At 43.9% G+C, this 20705-nt stretch overlaps 1 protein-coding gene across 1 annotated transcript in view; it reads left to right on the top strand.

Annotated features, from left to right (window-relative positions):
- Positions 1 to 20705, top strand: part of neurl1ab (neuralized E3 ubiquitin protein ligase 1Ab) — a gene marked incomplete at its 3' end in the record, with an annotated part of 46014 nt that overhangs the window by 13013 nt on the left and 12296 nt on the right. The window contains exons 2-3 of the mRNA XM_084470469.1: positions 8361 to 8605; positions 9564 to 9885. Of these exons, the coding sequence (XP_084326595.1) occupies positions 8361 to 8605; positions 9564 to 9885 (567 nt within the window). The remainder of the gene's footprint in view (positions 1 to 8360; positions 8606 to 9563; positions 9886 to 20705) is intronic.

Below are 20705 nucleotides of genomic sequence, written 5' to 3' on the forward strand. Positions count from 1 at the left end.
TTGAAACCTCGAAAATAGTTAATTGCTCATATCAACGTCAAGTTGGACGCCTATGATGTTGGCCCCAATACAAAAGTTGTTCAGAATCAAATTCTAAACAAGATAAAGTCAACATATTTTCAAATGGGGCGTGGCATCGAAATGGGCGTGGCCTGACACTAAAATCGCCACAGTTCATAGACGCAATGTTTGATTTGAGCGGGACCCACTCAGTGGCCGTAAGGTACCAAAGTTCTAACTGCTCAATTAAAATTAAGTCGATTGAAAAAACAACATGGCCGCCACAGGCTCTGGTGTCAGGGAAAATCACTGTGCGGAGACCGTAATAGTTATGAATATGAAATTCACAGCACACGTGTAAACTGGTGCCGATAGCTCACATACCAAAATTCGTGTTTCTATTTTTTGTAGCGCCCCCTACAGGAACTTTAAAAAGCAGCCCCTGCGCCACGTTTCACCAATATGTATGAAACTCAGTATTCACGTACAATGTGCCCATACCTACAGAAAAGCCTCTTGGACCCATGCCCCAAACCCCACAGGAAGTCGGCTATTTGTATTTCTAATTTTCACTTTTGGCGGCCATTTTGAATTTGTTTCACTTTTTTGCCTTGTATTTGAATGAACTCCTCCTAGGGAATTTATCGGATCTGCTTCAAAATTGGTCAGTACAGTCATGAAGTGGGGCTGAACCAAAATCGTGCTATTTGTGATTGTACGTTGAAGGGTGTGTCCGTGGCATGCCGTCAAAGTTGGCCATTTTTGAATTCCGTCGCCTTGTATTTCAACTAACTCCTCCTAGGGAATTTATCGGATCTGCTTCAAAATTGGTCAGTACAGTCATGAAGTGGTGCTGAAACAAAATCGTGCTATTTGTGACTGTACATTGAAGGGCATGGCCGTGGCGTGCTGTCAAAGTTGGCCATTTTGAATGGAATACTTTCACTTTTTCGCCTTGTATTTCAACTACCTCCTCCTAGGGAATTTATCGGATCATTGATGTAGGGTTAATAATGTTAGTTAAAGTTGTTACAACATGTAATTCAGTTAAATGTGGTCTTACATGTTAATGTCAAAACAATCAGTAGGACACCACAGGGCACCTCTGCTTCTACAGATTACATAAATTTGCGAATTTTTTTTAAAACTGCGCTTTTTTAAAACTGCGCGCAGTGATGAACGGGACCTCGTGCCGGCTTGCGGCTGCGTCACGTGCGGTCCTAACATGTGCACATCTTGCCAGCACACATGTTACGACGGCACGTGACGCGGCCGCAAGCCGGCGCGATTTTTTTTTAAAACTGCGCGCAGTGATGAACGGGACCTCGTAGTGGCGGCTGCAAGCCGGCGCGAGGTCCCGTTCATCACTGCGCGCAGTTTTAATTAGGGACCGAGCCAAACATGGCAAGGTCCCTATTGAAACCCTCGTGTTTATTCTTCTTCTTCTTATTTTTAGGCCACTTCGACTGCATTTTTCCCCCCCTGAACATATTCGAAAACTCATTTTTTTTTGGTGCATTTTGTGGGACTGCTGTAAAATTTGATATTCTAGCCCTCAAATTCACATTCGCCCCTAGGTGGCGCTATACCAACTATGCCAAAATTTCAACGTTTGCACAAGCATAACTCGTCACCGGTTGGACCTAAACTCATGAAACTTTGCACACATATGCAAATCCTCATGCTGAACAAATTTGCAGATACTAACTTAGCACTTCCGGTAGCCAGATTTCCCGCCATTTTGAATTTAGTTAAAAACAGTAAATTCCCCAAGGATCCCAGGTTTTTCGACTTTGACAAAATTCCTTTGGCACATATCATCTATGGCCCATTATCTTCAATCTGACATAAGGATTAGTCTGTAGGATAAATTTCAAAGTACCCATGAGCCATTGAGTTCAAAAAGGGGTGTGTTTTTCGCCCCAAAAATAGTAAATTGCACATATCTACATTAATTGGACTCCTATGGTGTTGGACCCCTCTACTAAAGTTGTTCACAATCAAATTCTGAACAAGAATAAGTCAACAATTTTTCAAATGGGGCGTGGCATCGAAGTGGGCGTGGCCAGTTACTAAAATAGCCACAGTTCATAGACGCAATGTTTGATTTGAGCGGGACCAACTCAATGGCCGTTAGGTACCAAAGTTCTAACTGCTCACCAAAAATTAAGTCGATTTAAAAAACAACATGGCCGCCAGAGGAGGGTCGATCACTCTGCGGACACCGTAATAGTTATGAATATGAAATTCACAGGACACGTGTAAACTGGTGCCTCTAGCTCACATACCAAAATTCGTGTTTCTCATGTGTGTAGCGCCCCCTACAGGAACTTTGAAAAGCAGCCCCTGCGCCACGTTTCACCAATATGTATGAAAATCGGTAGGCACGTATAAGGTCCCATGACCTACAGGAAAGCCTCTTGGACCCATGCTCCAAACCCCACCGGAAGTCGGAAATTTTAATTTTTTCATTTTCACTCTCGGCGGCCATTTTGAAAATCTTTCACTTTTTTGCCTTGTATTTGAATGAACTCCTCCTAGGGAATTTATCGGATCTGCTTCAAAATTGGTCAGTACAGTCAATAAATGGTGCCGAACCAACGCCGTGCTATTTGTGACTGTACGTTGAAGGGCGTGTCCGTGGCGTGTCGTCAAAGTTGGCCATTTTGGAATTCCGTCGCCTTGTATTTGAACTAACTCCTCCTAGGGAATTTATCGGATCTGCTTCCAAATTGGTCAGTACAGTCATGAAATGGTGCTGAACCAAAATCGTGCTATTTGGGACTGTACGTTGAAGGGCGTGTCCGTGGCGTGATGTCAAAGTTGGCCATTTTGAATGGAATTTCACTTTTTCGCATTGTATTTGAACGAACTCCTCCTAGGGAATTTATCGGATCTGCTTCAAAATTGGTCAGTACAGTCATGACATGGAGCTCAACCAACGCCGTGTTATTTGTGACTGTACGTGTAAGGGCGTGTCCGTGGCGTGCCGTCAAAGTTGGCCGTTTTGAATTCCGTGGTCTTATTTTCGCTTTTTTCCCCTTGTATTTGAACGAACTCCTCCTAGGGAATTTATCGGATCTGCTTCACAATTAGTCATTACAGTCAAAAAATGGTGCTCAACCAACGCCATGTTATTTGTGACTGTACGTTGAACGGCATGGCCGTGGCGTGCTGTCAAAGTTGACCATTTTGAATAATTCCGTGGTCTTGTATTTCAACAAACTCCTCCTAGGGAATTTATTGGATCATTGATGTAGGGTTAATGAACATGTAATTCAGTTAAATGTGGTCTTACATGTTAATGTCAAAACAATCAGTAGGACACCACAGGGCACCTCTGCTTCTACAGATTACATAAATTCGCGAATATTTTTTAAAACTGCGCTTTTTTAAAACTGCGCGCAGTGATGAACGGGACCTCGTGCCGGCTTGCGGCTGCGTCACGTGCGGTCCTAACATGTGCACATCTTGCCAGCACACATGTTACGACGGCACGTGACGCGGCCGCAAGCCGGCGCGAATTTTTTTTAAAACTGCGCGCAGTGATGAACGGGACCTCGTGCCGGCTTGCGGCTGCGGCACGTGCTGTCCTAACATGTGCACATCTTGCCAGCACACATGTTAGGACGGCACGTGACGCGGCCGCAAGCCGGCGCGAGGTCCCGTTCATCACTGCGCGCAGTTTTAATTCTTCTTCTTATTATTTTACCTCATCTTCGACTGCATTTTTCCCCCCCTGCACATATTCGAAAACTCATTTTTATTTGGCACATTTTGTGGGACTGGTGAAAAATTTGATATTCTAGCCCTCAAATTCACATTCGCCCCTAGGTGGCGCTATACCAACTATGCCAAAATTTCAACGTTTGCACAAGCATAACTCGTCACCGGTTGGACCTAAACTCATGAAACTTTGCACACATATGCAAATCCTCATAATGAACAAATTTGCAGATACTAACTTAGCACTTCCGGTAGCCAGATTTCCCGCCATTTTGAATTTAGTTAAAAACAGTAAATTCCCCAAGGATCCCAGGTTTTTCGACTTTAACAAAAATCCTTTGGCACATATCATCTATGGCCCATTATCTTCAATCTGACATAAGGATTAGTCTGTAGGATAAATTTCAAAGTACCCATGAGCCATTGAGTTCAAAAAGGGGTGTGTTTTTCACCCCAAAAATAGTAAATTGCACATATCTACATTAATTGGACTCCTATGGTGTTGGACCTCTCTACTAAAGTTGTTCATGATCAAATTCTGAACAAGAATAAGTCAACAATTTTTCAAATGGGGCGTGGCATCGAAGTGGGCGTGGCCCGTTACTAAAATAGCCACAGTTCATAGACGCAATGTTTGATTTGAGCGGGACCAACTCAATGGCCGTTAGGTACCAAAGTTCTAACTGCTCACCAAAAATTAAGTCGATTTAAAAAACAACATGGCCGCCAGAGGAGGGTCGATCACTCTGCGGACACCGTAATAGTTATGAATATGAAATTCACAGGACACGTGTAAACTGGTGCCTCTAGCACACATACCAAAAATCGTGTTTCTCATGTGTGTAGCGCCCCCTACAGGAACTTTAAAAAGCAGCCCCTGCGCCACGTTTCACCAATATGTATGAAACTCAGTATTCACGTACAATGTGCCCATACCTACAGAAAAGCCTCTTGGACCCATGCTCCAAACCCCACAGGAAGTCGGCTATTTGCATTTTTAATTTTCACTCTCTGCGGCCATTTTGAATTTTTTTTCACTTTTTTGCCTTGTATTTGAATGAACTCCTCCTAGGGAATTTATCGGATTTGCTTCAAAATTGGTCAGTACAGTCATGAAGTGGTGCTAAACCAAAATCGTGCTATTTGTGACTGTACGTTGAAGGGCGTGTCCGTGGCATGCTGTCAAAGTTGGCCATTTTTGAATTCCGTCGCGTTGTATTTGAACTAACTCCTCCTAGGGAATTTATCGGATCTGCTTCAAATTTGGTCAGTACAGTCATGAAGTGGTGCTGAACCAAAATCGTGCTATTTGGGACTGTACGTTGAAGGGCGTGTCCGTGGCGTGATGTCAAAGTTGGCCATTTTGAATGGAATTTCACTTTTTCGCATTGTATTTGAACGAACTCCTCCTAGGGAATTTATCGCATCTGCTTCACAATTGGTCAGTACAGTCATGAAGTGGTGCTGAACCAAAATCGTGCTATTTGTGACTGTACGTTGAAGGGCGTGTCCGTGGCGTGCCGTCAAAGTTGGCCATTTTTGAAATCCGTCGCCTTGTATTAAACTAACTCCTCCTAGGGAATTTATCGGATCTGCTTCAAAATTGGTCAGTACAGTCATGAAGTGGTGCTGAAACAAAATCGTGCTATTTGTGACTGTACATTGAAGGGCATGGCCGTGGCGTGCTGTCAAAGTTGGCCATTTTGAATGGAATACTTTCACTTTTTCGCCTTGTATTTCAACTAACTCCTCCTAGGGAATTTATCGGATCATTGATGTAGGGTTAATAATGTTAGTTAAAGTTGTTACAACATGTAATTCAGTTAAATGTGGTCTTACATGTTAATGTCAAAACAATCAGTAGGACACCACAGGGCACCTCTGCTTCTACAGATTACATAAATTTGCGAATTTTTTTTAAAACTGCGCTTTTTTAAAACTGCGCGCAGTGATGAACGGGACCTCGTGCCGGCTTGCGGCTGCGTCACGTGCGGTCCTAACATGTGCACATCTTGCCAGCACACATGTTACGACGGCACGTGACGCGGCCGCAAGCCGGCGCGATTTTTTTTTAAAACTGCGCGCAGTGATGAACGGGACCTCGTAGTGGCGGCTGCAAGCCGGCGCGAGGTCCCGTTCATCACTGCGCGCAGTTTTAATTATAGGTTGTGATTTCATTTTTCCTTAACCTGCACTTCTATTTGTGACTGACGTGCAAAATTATGAAATGCAGTAATACCTCAAACATAGAGCTTCAAATTGCGATTGGTATCGACCTAAAATGTATTTAAACCAGGTCTTGGCGTTCTAAATAACATTTGTAATAATACCTTTTCCACTTCAGTAGCCGTCCATCTAGTTGTTTTATAACAATAACACACTGCCTCACTGTTCTCTTGTAGACATTACATACCGGGTCAGCGTCATTACGTCAACCGTGACATATGCGTAGAGTGTGTTTGATCACTTCATTAAGGACCTTTGTTTTCCATAGAGCTTCATTCAGCATCAGTTTACATAATACCAGAGCACACAGCTGTACTAGTGTTGACCCAAAACAAGGCAGTTCCTGTTATCAGATGCAGAAAACACAAAACAGAACTGAAAGTTTTCACAAAGTAAAAGAAAAAGTAATATAATACAGTGTTATGTGTTTAGTGTTTGTGCTACGATAAGATCTGTGCCTAAACTCTGCAAACCGCTGCCCAAACATAAAATTGTTAGAGGGGTCACATGATCAGAGGTGACCAATCCTGTCACCCCAGGAGAGCCTTAATTGATCCGTCTCCCGGGAGAGGCTGAGGAGCTCTTGACCTTCCAAGGTCAGACGGGAATTGGGACAGAAATAGCCTGGTTTAGAGAGAAAGAGAGGGAGCAAGGTGGAGAGACAGGGCATATATGGACATCCTCTGGCAGATGCTGCTGCTCATTGTTAGGCGGTCTTGTGCTCATACAACTTGGGTCTTTCTAAAGCATGAAGGGATGCTGGCGAGAGAACAGGGTATAGCTGGACGATATGCGTCAGTGTGTAAATGGTAGAATATCCTGGTGTTTGTGGTGTACAACATTCAGATAAACAAAATGTAGCCTACGTGTTGAAGGAGAATCAGTTATTATTTCTGAAGGTTTAAGTGTACCAGAAACAAGCCTTTGTGGGAACAGTGAACGCTTGACACTGTTGAAAAACGGGTTTGTTTTACTCGTAGCGATTCAGTTCTACATATGTAATGACATATATTTCTGTATCACATTAACATGATGTTAATTAACCTTCATGCTAATGTCACATTAGCTTTACTAGTAAGTCAAAGATGTATGCAAATATAATATAACCGATTAATAATTTCCATGTTGTTCTTGTTCTTGGAAAGAATGAATTCCACTGAACCTTTTATGTTACTCCAACTGGGATTATCTGTTCCAAAAAGGAAATATAGCCTATCCACATGTGAAAATATAGTTAAGAAGCAGTTAGCAGAAACATTTTCCGTGAGTCATATTAATCACAAGGTGTTGGAGAAAACAGAAAATGGTGACGTGCATTTAGAATTTTCCAAAGCCCAAGTATTAGTTTCCTAAAAGCGAACTTGGTAGCTATGATATCATCTTGAGAAGAAACACTTGTGAGTTAGCTGAAGCTTATGTAGGCTACAGCCATAATACCTAATATTAACGGGGGCTGAATTACACACAAAACATAAATCATAATGTTTAATCATTTCTGTGCAGTCTGTTCTAATTTCTAAAGATCATCAAATAAGCATCATTTTAATTGACAATCCCCAAATCCATGATTTAGGTTACAATAACATCACAGATTAAGTACTTATAATCACGTATGGTCAAGATTATTCAAATCATATTTCACTGTATATAATGGAATATAAAATCTGTGCTCTTTTATCAAACTTGTACACTCAACCTTTTGCACATTATACACCATCTTTTTAAGCTAGCCCTTTGCAGCTAGCTTCATCTCATTGTTCTAAAAATCGTTATTTTCTTATTTTTGTTCTCCCTTCTGTCCTAGTATCTTTCTAGCTCCTCTATCCAGTATCTCCTATCAATATTACCTGAGATAGACCAGTTGTTCCCACCTTTGACTTCAGGAGTTCCATTAAATGTCCTCTAGAACTTTTGCAGACCTCCTCATATGCAAATAGTAAAAAGCTGATAAATACTCATGCAGTGGCTCAGCAAAGAGTGCCAGCGTTCCATTCTTACACAGTTATTACTGAAGAAGGCCATGGCCAGAGGGAAAAAGTGGACAGATAAAGAAGAAAGTAGACCACATAAGAAGTAGACCACAGGTTAAAACATGATGGTATGCTGCAAGTTAGAAACCAGAACAGTCTGAACATTTCCCTGCCGGTTACTTCCCGTCGGCCTTTGCAGCTTTTACCTTCCATCTTCCATCAATATTCTCCCAATCCTTACACACTTTCCCTAACCTTCTTTTCTAAAAGTCAAGATGATAACTGAGTAGGACTGTGGCGCTATTATTATGAAATTCAAGTCATGCCGATCACTGTGAAATTATATGATGTTTTTAATGTGTCATGGTGAATACTGAGAAAGGCCTATGACGCTTTGATTTTGAAATTCTCTGAATTATCCCTTGTCTTTGTCTTAAGATTCTTTAGGCGGTACTTTTCCGGCCACTTCCCAGCGCTGTCAGCACAAGCCCAAGCGCTGCCTACCCATCCAGCAGTGCAGCATTGGCCTCTCCTCCTTCCCTCTCCTGTTCCACCCCAATGCCAAGGGGTCCCAGATCGTCATGGACATGTCCCAGAGGACGGTCAAGAGGCAGGCCAGCTTCTGTAACGGCATCACCTTCAGCAACAGACCCATAGCTCTCTATGAGCAAGTGCGACTGAAGGTAAAGCTCAAGGCATACATAAAACATCACATTACGTCACATTAGCTAGACCTTTTCTCTGTTATATTCCCTCAGTTGACTATTTACTACTAGTATATAGTCTGTTGGCAGAAACCTTCATCAAGGTGTGGATTATTTTGGATACATGTCATTATGGAGCAGTTAGGGGTTAGTCATCTAGCTAAAGGATGCCCACAGGTTAGACTGTGGGTTCTAAATCTTCCTGTGATCTGATTCTCTAATGATTTCTCCTGGCTCATGTGTGGGCCGGAGCAGCCGCAGCAGCAGCAGCAGCTTACAGTTTCCACTCAAGACTATCAGGAAATCTGTGTCTTGAAAGCCAGTAGGACAAGCATTTCCATGTGAGGAACACTATTATCGCGCACAGTAAACCAAATGTAAATACGAGGATCTGAATGGGACGAGAACAGCTACTTCACAGGCCATAAAAATGCCAGAAAGCCTTATCTGTATTTGCTTTTCCACAGATGTGTCAAGTGCACGGGGGCCACGTTGTACTTCATTCAGTTATTTATTGGAATAAATGCATTTAGGTGATACGTATCTTCTTCACGTCTCCCCATGAAAAGTGTAATTAGCTGCAGACGTCAGTATAGACAAGAGTGTTGGAGCATTCAATATAAATCACCCATTCAGTTAATAGGAGAGTAGAGAATATGTGAGTGCTGCGGTAGAGATTAGAGAGTAGAAAGATCCATCATTGAGAAGCAGATTGCTTCTTAGCATTCACATTAATCAAAAGTGGCAAGGAAACCAGATTCATCCTTTCATCCGGTTTCATCCTAGGAGTTAGGGCATCTTCCTCAAGGATGATGGCTGCGTACCTTTTTAAGTCCTTTTGAGTCCTTAGCAAAATGGAACCCAGTACTGGAGGGGAAGTCAGTTTCCAGGTCTTGGAGCTTTTTGATCCATTCCACCTTTTAACCCTTCCAAACAGATCACCAAGAAGCAGTCTTGTTGGAGCGGAGCTCTGCGGCTGGGCTTCACCTGCAAGGACCCGTCCAGAATCAATCCAGACAGCCTGCCCAAGTACGCCTGCCCCGACCTGGTGTCCCAGAGTGGCTTCTGGGCCAAGGCCCTGCCGGAGGACCTGTCCAACGAGGGCAACGTGGTCTCCTTCTGGGTGGACAAGAAGGGCCGGGTGTTCTACCGCATGAACAACTCCAGCCCCATGCTGTTCTTCAGCGGGGTCCGTGCCTCCGAGCCCCTCTGGGCTCTGATCGACGTCTACGGCCTCACCAGGGGAGTGCAGCTACTGGGTGAGTTGTCCTGGAAAGTGGGTCCTTTGGTAGTACTGTCTCAGCTGAGTAGACCCAAATCAGTTTAGCTAGAATGCAGCAATACTGCCAGGGTCAGGGGGTTCAATTCCTTGAAGTTAAGGGTTTGATTCCATTTCATGAGACTGGTCCTCTTAGATTCTCGGTCTAGATCAAATGAGAGAGCATGGCATAAACATTGCTAGGGTTAGAGGTTTGAATCCCACTGAGGCCGCCCCATGCTCAGAATGCATGCACTCAGTTATCCGCATTAACTTGCATTAATGCGTTACTGAAAAAACGCTAAATCAATGAAAAATTAAAACTGCGCGCAGTGATGAACGGGACCTCGCGCCGGCTTGCAGCCGCCACTACGAGGTCCCGTTCATCACTGCGCGCAGTTTTAAAAAAAAATCGCGCCGGCTTGCGGCCGCGTCACGTGCCGTCGTAACATGTGTGCTGGCAAGATGTGCACATGTTAGGACCGCACGTGACGCAGCCGCAAGCCGGCACGAGGTCCCGTTCATCACTGCGCTCAGTTTTAAAAAAGCGCAGTTTTAAAAAAAATTCGCAAATTTATGTAATCTGTAGAAGCAGAGGTGCCCTGTGGTGTCCTACTGATTGTTTTGACATTAACATGTAAGACCACATTTAACAGAATTACATGTTGTAACAACTTTTACTAACATTATTAACCCTACATCAATGATCCGATAAATTCCCTAGGAGGAGTTAGTTGAAATACAAGGCGAAAAAGTGAAAGAATTCCATTCAAAATGGCCAACTTTGACGGCACGCCACGGACACGCCCTTCAACGTACAGTCACAAATAGCAGGATTTTTGTTCAGCACCACTTCATGACTGTACTGACCAATTTTGAAGCAGATCCGATAAATTCCCTAGGAGGAGTTCATTCAAATACAAGGCGACGGAATTCAAAAATGGCCAAATTTAACGGCACGCCACGGACACGCCCTTCAACGTACAGTCACAAATAGCACGATTTTGTTTCAGCACCACTTCATGACTGTACTGACCAATTTTGAAGCAGATCCGATAAAATCCCTAGGAGGAGTTAGTTCAAATACAAGGCGACGGAATTCAAAAATGGCCAAATTTAACGGCACGCCACGGACACGCCCTTCAACGTACAGTCACAAATAGCACGATTTTGGTTCAGCACCACTTCATGACTGTACTGACCAATTTTTAAGCAGATCCGATAAATTCCCTAGGAGGAGTTAGTTCAAATACAAGGCGACGGAATTCCAAAATGGCCAACTTTGACGACACGCCACGGACACGCCCTTCAACGTACAGTCACAAATAGCACGGCGTTGGTTCGGCACCATTTATTGACTGTACTGACCAATTTTGAAGCAGATGCGATAAATTCCCTAGGAGGAGTTCATTCAAATACAAGGCTAAAAAGTGAAAAAAAATTCAAAATGGCCGCCGAGAGTGAAAATACAAAATGCAAATAGCCGACGTCCTGTGGGGTTTGGAGCATGGGTCCAAGAGGCTTTTCTGTAGGTATTGTGACCTTGTACGTGCCTACCGAGTTTCATACATATAGGTGAAACGTGACGTAGGGGCTACATTTTAAAGTTCCTGTAGGGGGCGCTACAAAAAATAGAAACACGAATTTTGGTATGTGAGCTAGAGGCACCAGTTCACACGTGTCCTGTGAATTTCGTATTCATAACTATTACGGTGTCCGCAGAGTGATCGACCCTTCTCTGGCGGCCATGTTGTTTTTTAAATCGACTTAATTTTTGGTGAGCAGTTAGAACTTTGGTACCTAACGGCCAGTGAGTTGGTCGCGCTCAAATCAAACATTGCGTCTATGAACTGTGGCTATTTTAGTAACTGGCCACGCCCACTTCGATGCCACGCCCCATTTGAAAAATTGTTGACTTAATCTTGTTCAGAATTTGATTCTGAACAACTTTAGTAGAGAGGTCCAACACCATAGGAGTACAATTAATGTAGATATGTGCAATTTACTATTTTTGGGGTGAAAAACACACCCCTTTTTGAACTCAATGGCTCATGGGTACTTTGAAATTTATCCTACAGACTAATCCTTATGTCAGATTGAAGATAATGGGCCATAGATGATATCTGCCGAAGGAATTTTGTCAAAGTCGAAAAACCTGGGATCCTTGGGGAATTTACTGTTTTTAACTAAATTCAAAATGGCGGGAAATCTGGCTACCGGAAGTGCTAAGTTAGTATCTGCAAATTTCTTCATTATGAGGATTTGCATATGTGTGCAAAGTTTCATGAGTTTAGGTCCAACCGGTGACGAGTTATGCTTGTGCAAACGTTGAAATTTTGGCATAGTTGGTATAGCGCCACCTAGGGGCGAATGTGAATTTGAGGGCTAGAATATCAAATTTTTCACCAGTCCCACAAAATGTGCCAAATAAAAATGAGTTTTCGAATATGTGCAGGGGGGGAAAAATGCAGTCGAAGATGAGGGAAAATAATAAGAAGAAGAATAAACATGAGGATTTCAATAGGGTCCTTGCCAAGTTTGGCTCGGTCCCTAATTAAAACTGCGCGCAGTGATGAACGGGACCTCGTAACATGTGCGCTTTTTTAAAACTGCGCGCAGTGATGAACGGGACCTCGTAACATGTGCGCTTTTTTAAAACTGCGCGCAGTGATGAACGGGACCTCGTAACATGTGCGCTGCCACGAGGTCCCGTTCATCACTGCGCGCAGTTTTAATTTTAATTTTTTGCGAATTCATGTAATCTGTAGAAGCAGATGAGATACATTCCCTAGGAGGAGTTTGTTGAAATACAAGGCGAAAAAGTGAAAAAATTCCATTCAAAATGGCCAACTTTGACGGCACGCCACGGACACACCCTTCAACGTACAGTCACAAATAACACGGCGTTGGTTCAGCTCCATTTCATGACTGTACTGACCAATTGTGAAGCAGGTCCGATAAATTCCCTAGGAGGAGTTCGTTCAAATACAAGGCGAAAAAGTGAAATTTGCCGGTAAAAAAGTGAAATTTGCCGGTAAAAGTGCAAATTAAAAAAGAAAACAGCCGACACATGTTGTACGTGCCTACCGAGTTTCATACATATTGGTGAAACGTGGCGCAGGGGCTGCTTTTTAAAGATCCTGTAGGGGGCGCTACAAACATGACAACCACGATTTTTGGTATGTGAGCTACAGGCACCAGTCTACACGTGTCCTGTGAATTTCATATTCATAACTATTACGGTCTCCGCAGAGTGATTTTGAGGCTCTGGCGGCCATGTTGTTTTTCCAATCGACTTAATTTTACTTGACCAGTTAGAACTTTGGTCCCCAAAGGCCACTGAGTTGGTCCCGCTCAAATGAAACATTGCGTCTATGAACTGTGGCTATTTTAGTAACAGGCCACGCCCATTTTGAAGCCACGCCCCATTAGAACATTTTTTGACTTTATCTTGTTCAGAATTTGATTCTGAACAACTTTAGTAGAGGGGTCCAAGATCATAGGAGTCCAATTCATGTAGATATGTGCAATTTACCAATTTTTTGGTAAAAACCACACCCCTTTTCGAACTCAATGGCTCATGGGTACTTGCTACTTTAGTGTACAGACTAATCCTTATGTCAAATTGAAGATAATGGGCCATAGATGATATGTGCCAAAGGATTTTTGTCAAAGTCGAAAAACCTGGGATCCTTGGGGAATTTACTGTTTTTAACTAAATTCAAAATGGCGGGAAATGTGGCTACCGGAAGTGCTAAGTTAGTATCTGCAAATTTGTTCATCATGAGGTTTTGCATGTGTGGCAAAAGTTTCATGGGTGTAGGTCCAATCAGTGACGAGTTATGCTTGTGTAAACGTTGAAATTTTGGCATAGTTGGTATAGCGCCACCTTGGGGCCAATGTGAATTTGACGGCTAGAATCTCAAATTTTACAGCAGTCCCACCAAATGTGCCAAGAACAAATGAGTTTTCTTATATGTTCAGGGGGGGAAAAATGCAGTCGAAGACGGTTAAAAAGAATAAGAATAATAATAATCGGATCAAAAACAATAGGGACCTTGCAGGTTCTGCTCGGTCCCTAATAATTTGGCTTTAACAAGGTTGGTGGGAATTTGGGAAAACAAATATTTGACTTCTCTCCCCTCTTCTCTCTGTTTCTCTTCTGGCCCTCATCCTATGTCTATAGCGCCCTTCTAGCTATCATATCCTCAAGGTTTACACGTGCATCAGTCGAATGAGTCAGACTGGAAAGCCCAACTTATCCCGGCTTAATTAAAGTCTCATTAGCTGAACTGAGAGAAAGTTCCTCGCTACAACATTGCCGGTTGGAAATGTTTTGAGTTGGACAGGTTTCAAGTGTAAATGATTGAGATTTAACCACTGGTATGTACAAGCTACCCCCACCTCTCGCCACCCCCAAATCCAATCAAGCAATGGAAAAAAGATGGCGGAAGATTAGCGTGGTTGTTTAGTTACCAGTCATTTAGTTTCAAACGGTTTTCTAACGTTCCCCGTCACGTTTGATAAGACATTAGATCGAGTGCTCGAGGAGGTGACCTCCTCAAGCATTTGACTGTTTTCCAACCTCGTGGCTCAAAACTTATATTTCTTAGGGAAAATAAACGTAGCACAACATTCCGGGTGTTGTGTATAATGACTTGGTAAACACTCAAATGTGTTTTTATCAAACAGAGTTTTTGCTTACAATGCAAATAAATAAGTTACGTGAATCTTTCCACCATGAAACACCGACCCCCCCCCCAGTACATGAACATTCATTTCCAGGAACTACATTACACTACACTTTCTCCCCGGAATGGAAGCTGTCATCGCTGCTAAATAAAAATAGAAGAGGCTCCGGCATTGTGGCAGAAGATAGCACCGTTGCCGTTTAACCTAATTTCTCGCGGCGCTCGCTGACAACAAATGGCGGTGCTATCTGGTTAGGTTGCTGTTCAGTGTCCCGCGCCAGAGCCCAAGACTATCTGGGGTTCAGTGGCTTCGCTTCGGCGAGCCATGATGGCAGCCAGCACACGGCTGTCACTTCCCTCCGTCATCTTCTGACGCGATGATGGATGAACTGCCGGGAGCCATTTCATCAGGCGGGCGAACCTGTCGCCGCCGCCACCGTGACTGCCTGTGCTTTACACGCCCGACTCACACACCGTTCACGCACCGTTTGTGTTGAATTCCGGTGAAGATATACGAATATCTATTTTAAAATGCAAGGCGTGGCGATGACTGAGAATCGCTGTGCTTCTGTTATTTTGGAATGCAAGTCACAGACATGACTGCAAAAGGCTGGAGCGCTTTGATTTTTCAAATTCAAGTCACGACAATCTCTTGTGAAAGGCCGGCGCTTTCATTTTGAACTCAAGTCACAATAACAACAGAGAGAAAAGCCTATGGCTTTTGTAGTTCTGTGTTTCTATAATGACGGGCTTCTCGGTTGTATGGCAACCACAAAGCAGCGGTACTTCTCCTCCAGCCTTTCCATGGCTCTGCTCCTTATTTTCCTCCTTCGCTGTAATTTCTGCTCTTGAGTATAAACTCAAAGATGATGAAAGCGAGGCCTCAGTCTCCCTCCACCCGTCAGCCCGAGTGTCACTTCACAATCAGCTCCTCTTCTACACGACAACGTCACCGCTCAGGAGCGTGGGGTATCTCAAGGACCCCCACCCACCCACCCGCCCCCCCCCCACACTCTACCTCGCTCCTTCAAACATGGGTGCCAACATCAAAGCATGGTGTGCTGCACTGGCAACACACTGTGGCTTTTTTTTCTTTTCCAATAGTAGGGCTGCATTTTCACGCTTTAATGATGCTTACAAACGCGCCCGCGCGTGTTTGCACACACACACACACACACACACTACGCTGAACGTCAATGCTGCCCCAGCTGATGCATTCCAGACCAATTTCACCTGTTGTTTCCAACTTTATCACACGGTCCGGTCCAACCCAGGTGGGAATTGGAGATATGCGGCCGTTGCATTCTGCACGGTCTGGGTTAGATGGCCTTGATGTGGCCCCCTTGAAGTGCAAATGAGAAACAAACCCTGCCCTGCGTTACATTTAGATGTACTGTACAGAATATTTAACCTCTAACCTTCAAGTCACTTTTGATAACAGAAATGTCAGCTAAATGTGACGTGAATATACTTTTTTCAATTTCCTTTCCTCATACTGACTTATGTAGTTGATTCTTGTGAACCACAAGTGTACCTCAGGGTCTAGTAAGGTCCAGCAGCTTAATCCCCTAAATGCTTGTTATCCTCTTTCTAAACCACTGACTCCTACTACTGATTGTTCCAAGTGTCCCTGCCTATGTGTGTAGCTGTTCTTCTGAACAATACATCAGAGGACAGGGACAGCCCTAATGATAAATGCACTACCGTTCAGGGGACTTCCCAACACACAACACAAACACCAGAGTTAAAATGGCTCTGAAGTTGTCCTCCATTTCGAGAAATACTGGTTGAACAGTTGAGTTTATTGAGAATGAAGCTTTTACTTTGATTCTGCAGGAAAATACCTATTTACTTTTACATGTAACCTGTTTTAATTGAACTGATAACTGATGCCTACTAAGTACAACCAAGTGCATTGTAATAGTGTTAGAACTTTGGAATCACCTGATTGTCAATCAGATCATTTAATAATTATGTAATTGACCTAGCATCTAAAGAAAATATATGTTCTGACATATCTAAAAGGAGAGAGTGGGAAACACTCTAGTATTATGCCACCTTTCCACCAAGCGATGCGGTACAGGTGCGGCTCGGAGCAGGTATGTTCGGTTACGGCTCGTGTGAACCGTACCACACCGCTCGGTAGAAACGTGCCTACAGATAAGGATGTCACTACTGCCTTGGCCATCCCAGGATGTAGCTCATGGTATAGCTGTAAATCAACCAAATCGGACGTCATCCCTCTAGGTAGATAAGCGTGGCCTTGAGTGTCTTCGGAAAAATCCTGTATGGATATTTCCTTTGCAAAAGGTAGCTAGTCGCCCCCGCAAGGGGTGTCAAAGGTGAACCCCAAGAACAGATAGGCCGGCCGCGATGGAGTTGAGTTGCATAACCGAGGAAAAGCTGGCAGTGAGGGGCCTTCAGATGATTGATCTGTCAAGGACGAAAGCCTAGCAGGTTGCTAACTACTGCTCAACATCATTGGCAGTCGATCTTTATGGAGGAGGTACTGCTATAATCCTTTGTATTTATGTGGACATAAATGTGTGTGTGTGTGTGTGTGTGTGTGTGTGTGTGTGTGTGTGTGTGTGTGTGTGTGTGTGTGTGTGTGTGTGTGTGTGTGTGTGTGTGTGTGTGTGTGTGTGTGTGTGCATGCGCAGAAAAACAATGGTTCTCCATGGAATTTAATTACGCTCTGTTACATCACCGCCATAGTCTTATCTCTTACCTCATTCTTGCTCTCTGTTCATGCATGCAGCTACTGTTGCAGATGTAGTGTAGAGACAATGCTGTTGTTCAACGCTTTGACATCCGGCCAAGGACACACTGCAGTCTAACTATTTTCATGTTGCATGGCTGTTCTCAACCTGGGGGGGTGAGAGAAAATAATCTGTGGGAGTTGGAGGACGGTTGTAAAACATCCATATATTTAATGATTTTTCCATTAAAGCTCCAATACCAATGAAATAATGTAGTCATTATAAAACCGATTTGACTGAGTGGGTGAAAAGAGTGTGTGAATGCGTACATGCGCGCACACAGAGGAGGCTGCCAAGAAGGCTTCTCCTCCAGCTTGGGTGGCACAGACAGCGGGTGAAGCCGTACTGCAGGCCCAGCTAATAATAACGAGATGAGAATGTATTGGCCCCTAGTTCTCGCCTGTTTCCATAATTCAGCCCGTAAAGCAGTCGTGTCCCCGCCTTCACAATGAGTAGTGCTGTCGGGAACCTGAATAGATTTTGAAACTTTAATTTATGCCAAATTGCAGTAGTCTATGTGAGTGCATCATGGGTAGCTGTCATGTGTGATGGTAGCCCCTGGGACCAGCAGGGAGCAGAGAGGCGTATATATCTGCAGCAGAGTAGTGTGTGTTTGCAGCGGCGGGTCACTCCACCTTCCACCTCTATGAAGCTGGCCTCCCGTGCGCAGAGGAGATAAATATGCGTCGGGTCTCAGTGCCGCGCCCGTGTGTGTGTAGACAGCCCTGCCTGCAGCGCAGGGAACCGGGTGAAGCGGGGTCAGTGTGTTTTAAGGGTGAGTCCAGGGGGACGGGGCCACGAACCCCTGCATAAGAATGTTTTTGTTAGTCGCAGGCTAAAAAAGGCTGAGAACCACTGATGTAGCAGTGGTTCTCAGCCTTTTAATGGGACTCATATAAAAACTGAACTGCAAGGAGTCGTTTCTCGAAATAATGAATGAATGTTGAGTAAGGAGAAATAAAGGAAGATATGAATATTGATGAATCGATTAAATATTGATATGCTGATGCATCATTTAGCAATTTACTTTTTTGTCATTAAGCAGATGCTTTCATTCAAAGCAAGATGGGGGATTCTGATATATGTCATCCAGTTTGAGTCAGGGGTTAAGGCCTCTTGCTCAAGGAAGCCTGCAGGAAGGCATCAATGGGCGTAGGGGATCAAACCTGGTACCTTTCGTCTGGGAGCAGAACACCCTAGTCATGATACTACTTTCCCTTAAGAAAGACTGGTGTCTTCTTATACTGAAGTTTAAAGGTGGCCATATTATACCACCACTTTTAAACTAATATCATATTATATTTAAAAAAATAATAATTTGACGAAAGCATTATTATACTGAAGGGGATATTTTAAGAAGAACAGTGTTGTGTTGTCCATATTATTGTCTTTGTTGTAAAGCCTCGGCATAACACATCTCTGTTATGTTACCTGGGGATCTCATCTGCTTTAGTTTGAGATAACATGAAAAGAAAAACCTCTTGAGGAATTGACTGGCGTCATGTTTTTTCCAACATCTTCATTTTCTCTGTGAAAGATTGAGGAGATTTACACACACACACACACACACACACACACACACACACACACACACACACACACACACACACACACACACACACACACACACACACACACACACACACACACACAGATCAATGAGAAAAAGGCTATGTTTTTCTCCAGTTCCCAGTAGCACAAACACAAATAGAAACGGACCATTGCATACGCTCCCCTCTCCCCCATCTCCCCCATCTCCCCCATCCTCCCGCCTCCCCCTTTCAGAATAAAAATCATAAAATAATGACAGATGGGGTCGTCCACTTCACACACGCTGTAACACTGACAGAATGTTTGTTTACGACAAAGAATTCCTGGGGAATCGCGCCGCTTCCACCCTACTCCCCTCATACAGGTGTGATAGATTACCTCCACGGGCACGATAAGCACAGTGAGGAGGAGGAGGGGGAGGAGGAGGGGGAGGCGTAGGAGGAGGAGGAGGGGGACGAATAGGGGGATGAGTGGGAGTGGGAGGACGGGGGGGGGGTGGAGGCGGAGGCGTGTTTTGATGGATTAGAGGCACTCTGCTAAGTTTGTTTACTAGGGGTAGATGAGTCACTTAATCACTGACAGAATGCCTGCGATCCGCGACACCTCGCACACGGGCACGCTCCAACACACACACATTCTTGTGTGTCTATCTCGGTCATTAGACACAGATCCAAAATGGGGTCTGGAGACCGATCCGACTATCTTGGTTACGAGGCTGCCGAGATCCATCATATGTGGTGCAAGGCATTGTGGGACAATCTCATCAGTAACACTTCACTTTACGGTGTTGATGTCGGAGGAAAAAATCAATGCCACATTTTGATTTTGTATTTTAATCGTATGACCTTGTAAGTCTTGTGGGAATTTTTCTCTCTTTTTAAACACTGAACAAAAGCATTTTTCTCTCTAGCTTTCATTTGGACATTCCAGATGAACCAAGATTGAATAGCTCCAAGTTTCACAAAAACACAACCTGCCGATACTTGATTGCAAGCTTGTTTCCTGTCTTTGTGGCTATTTCTGTCTGGGTGCTCATGCATTCACATGTGTGCCCACACCCTGATACACACACACACACACACACACACACACACACACACACACACACACACACACACACACACACACACACACACACACAGAGATTACTAACCTGCCTTATTGTTGAGCCTGTCTTCACCAAAGCTATTTACACAGAATGGATCTATGGATAAAGTGATTACAGTCTATCCTGCACCCTAGCTACCAGCTACTAACAAGCAAATGAAGTTGTTCTGTCGTAATGAATGAAGACACTGGAGCTACTTCAATACTGTTCTGCTATATGAAATTAAAATAAGCGAGAGTGGACTGGAGAGCAGGAAGGAGGCAAAGAGAGATGTTCAATGTGTGGTTATTGTAAATATTTAGCAATGTCCACCGAATTGTTTCTTGGCAGAATAAGGCTAAATACATCTCTCTCTTGCTTTTGTGCTCTCTTGCTCTCGCACTCTTGCTCTCACTCACTCGCTCTCTCTATTTTCACCCCCTCTATCTCTCTTGCTCTCTCTGTCCGTCTCTCTCATTCCATCTCTCCGTCTCTCTCTCACTAACAGGCTAACATTCCTTGTGAGGGTCTGTCTCTCGCCCTAATAAATCATGGGAAAACGCTGGCTGTCTGCAGTGATTGGATGTGTAGACCTGATTAAAGCCGCATTAAGGTTTTCACATGCGTCCAAGTTCCACAAGTCTGGAAATCACTGAAACCGTCAGTGTGTTTTGAGAAATGTCCATGTCAGGGAGTCAAATAGGAGATGTTTCAGTGTTCTAACCCGAAAACA

Source organism: Micromesistius poutassou, assembly GCF_964030765.1.
Source record: "Micromesistius poutassou genome assembly, chromosome: 7".
NCBI classification, from domain to species: Eukaryota; Metazoa; Chordata; class Actinopteri; order Gadiformes; family Gadidae; genus Micromesistius; species Micromesistius poutassou.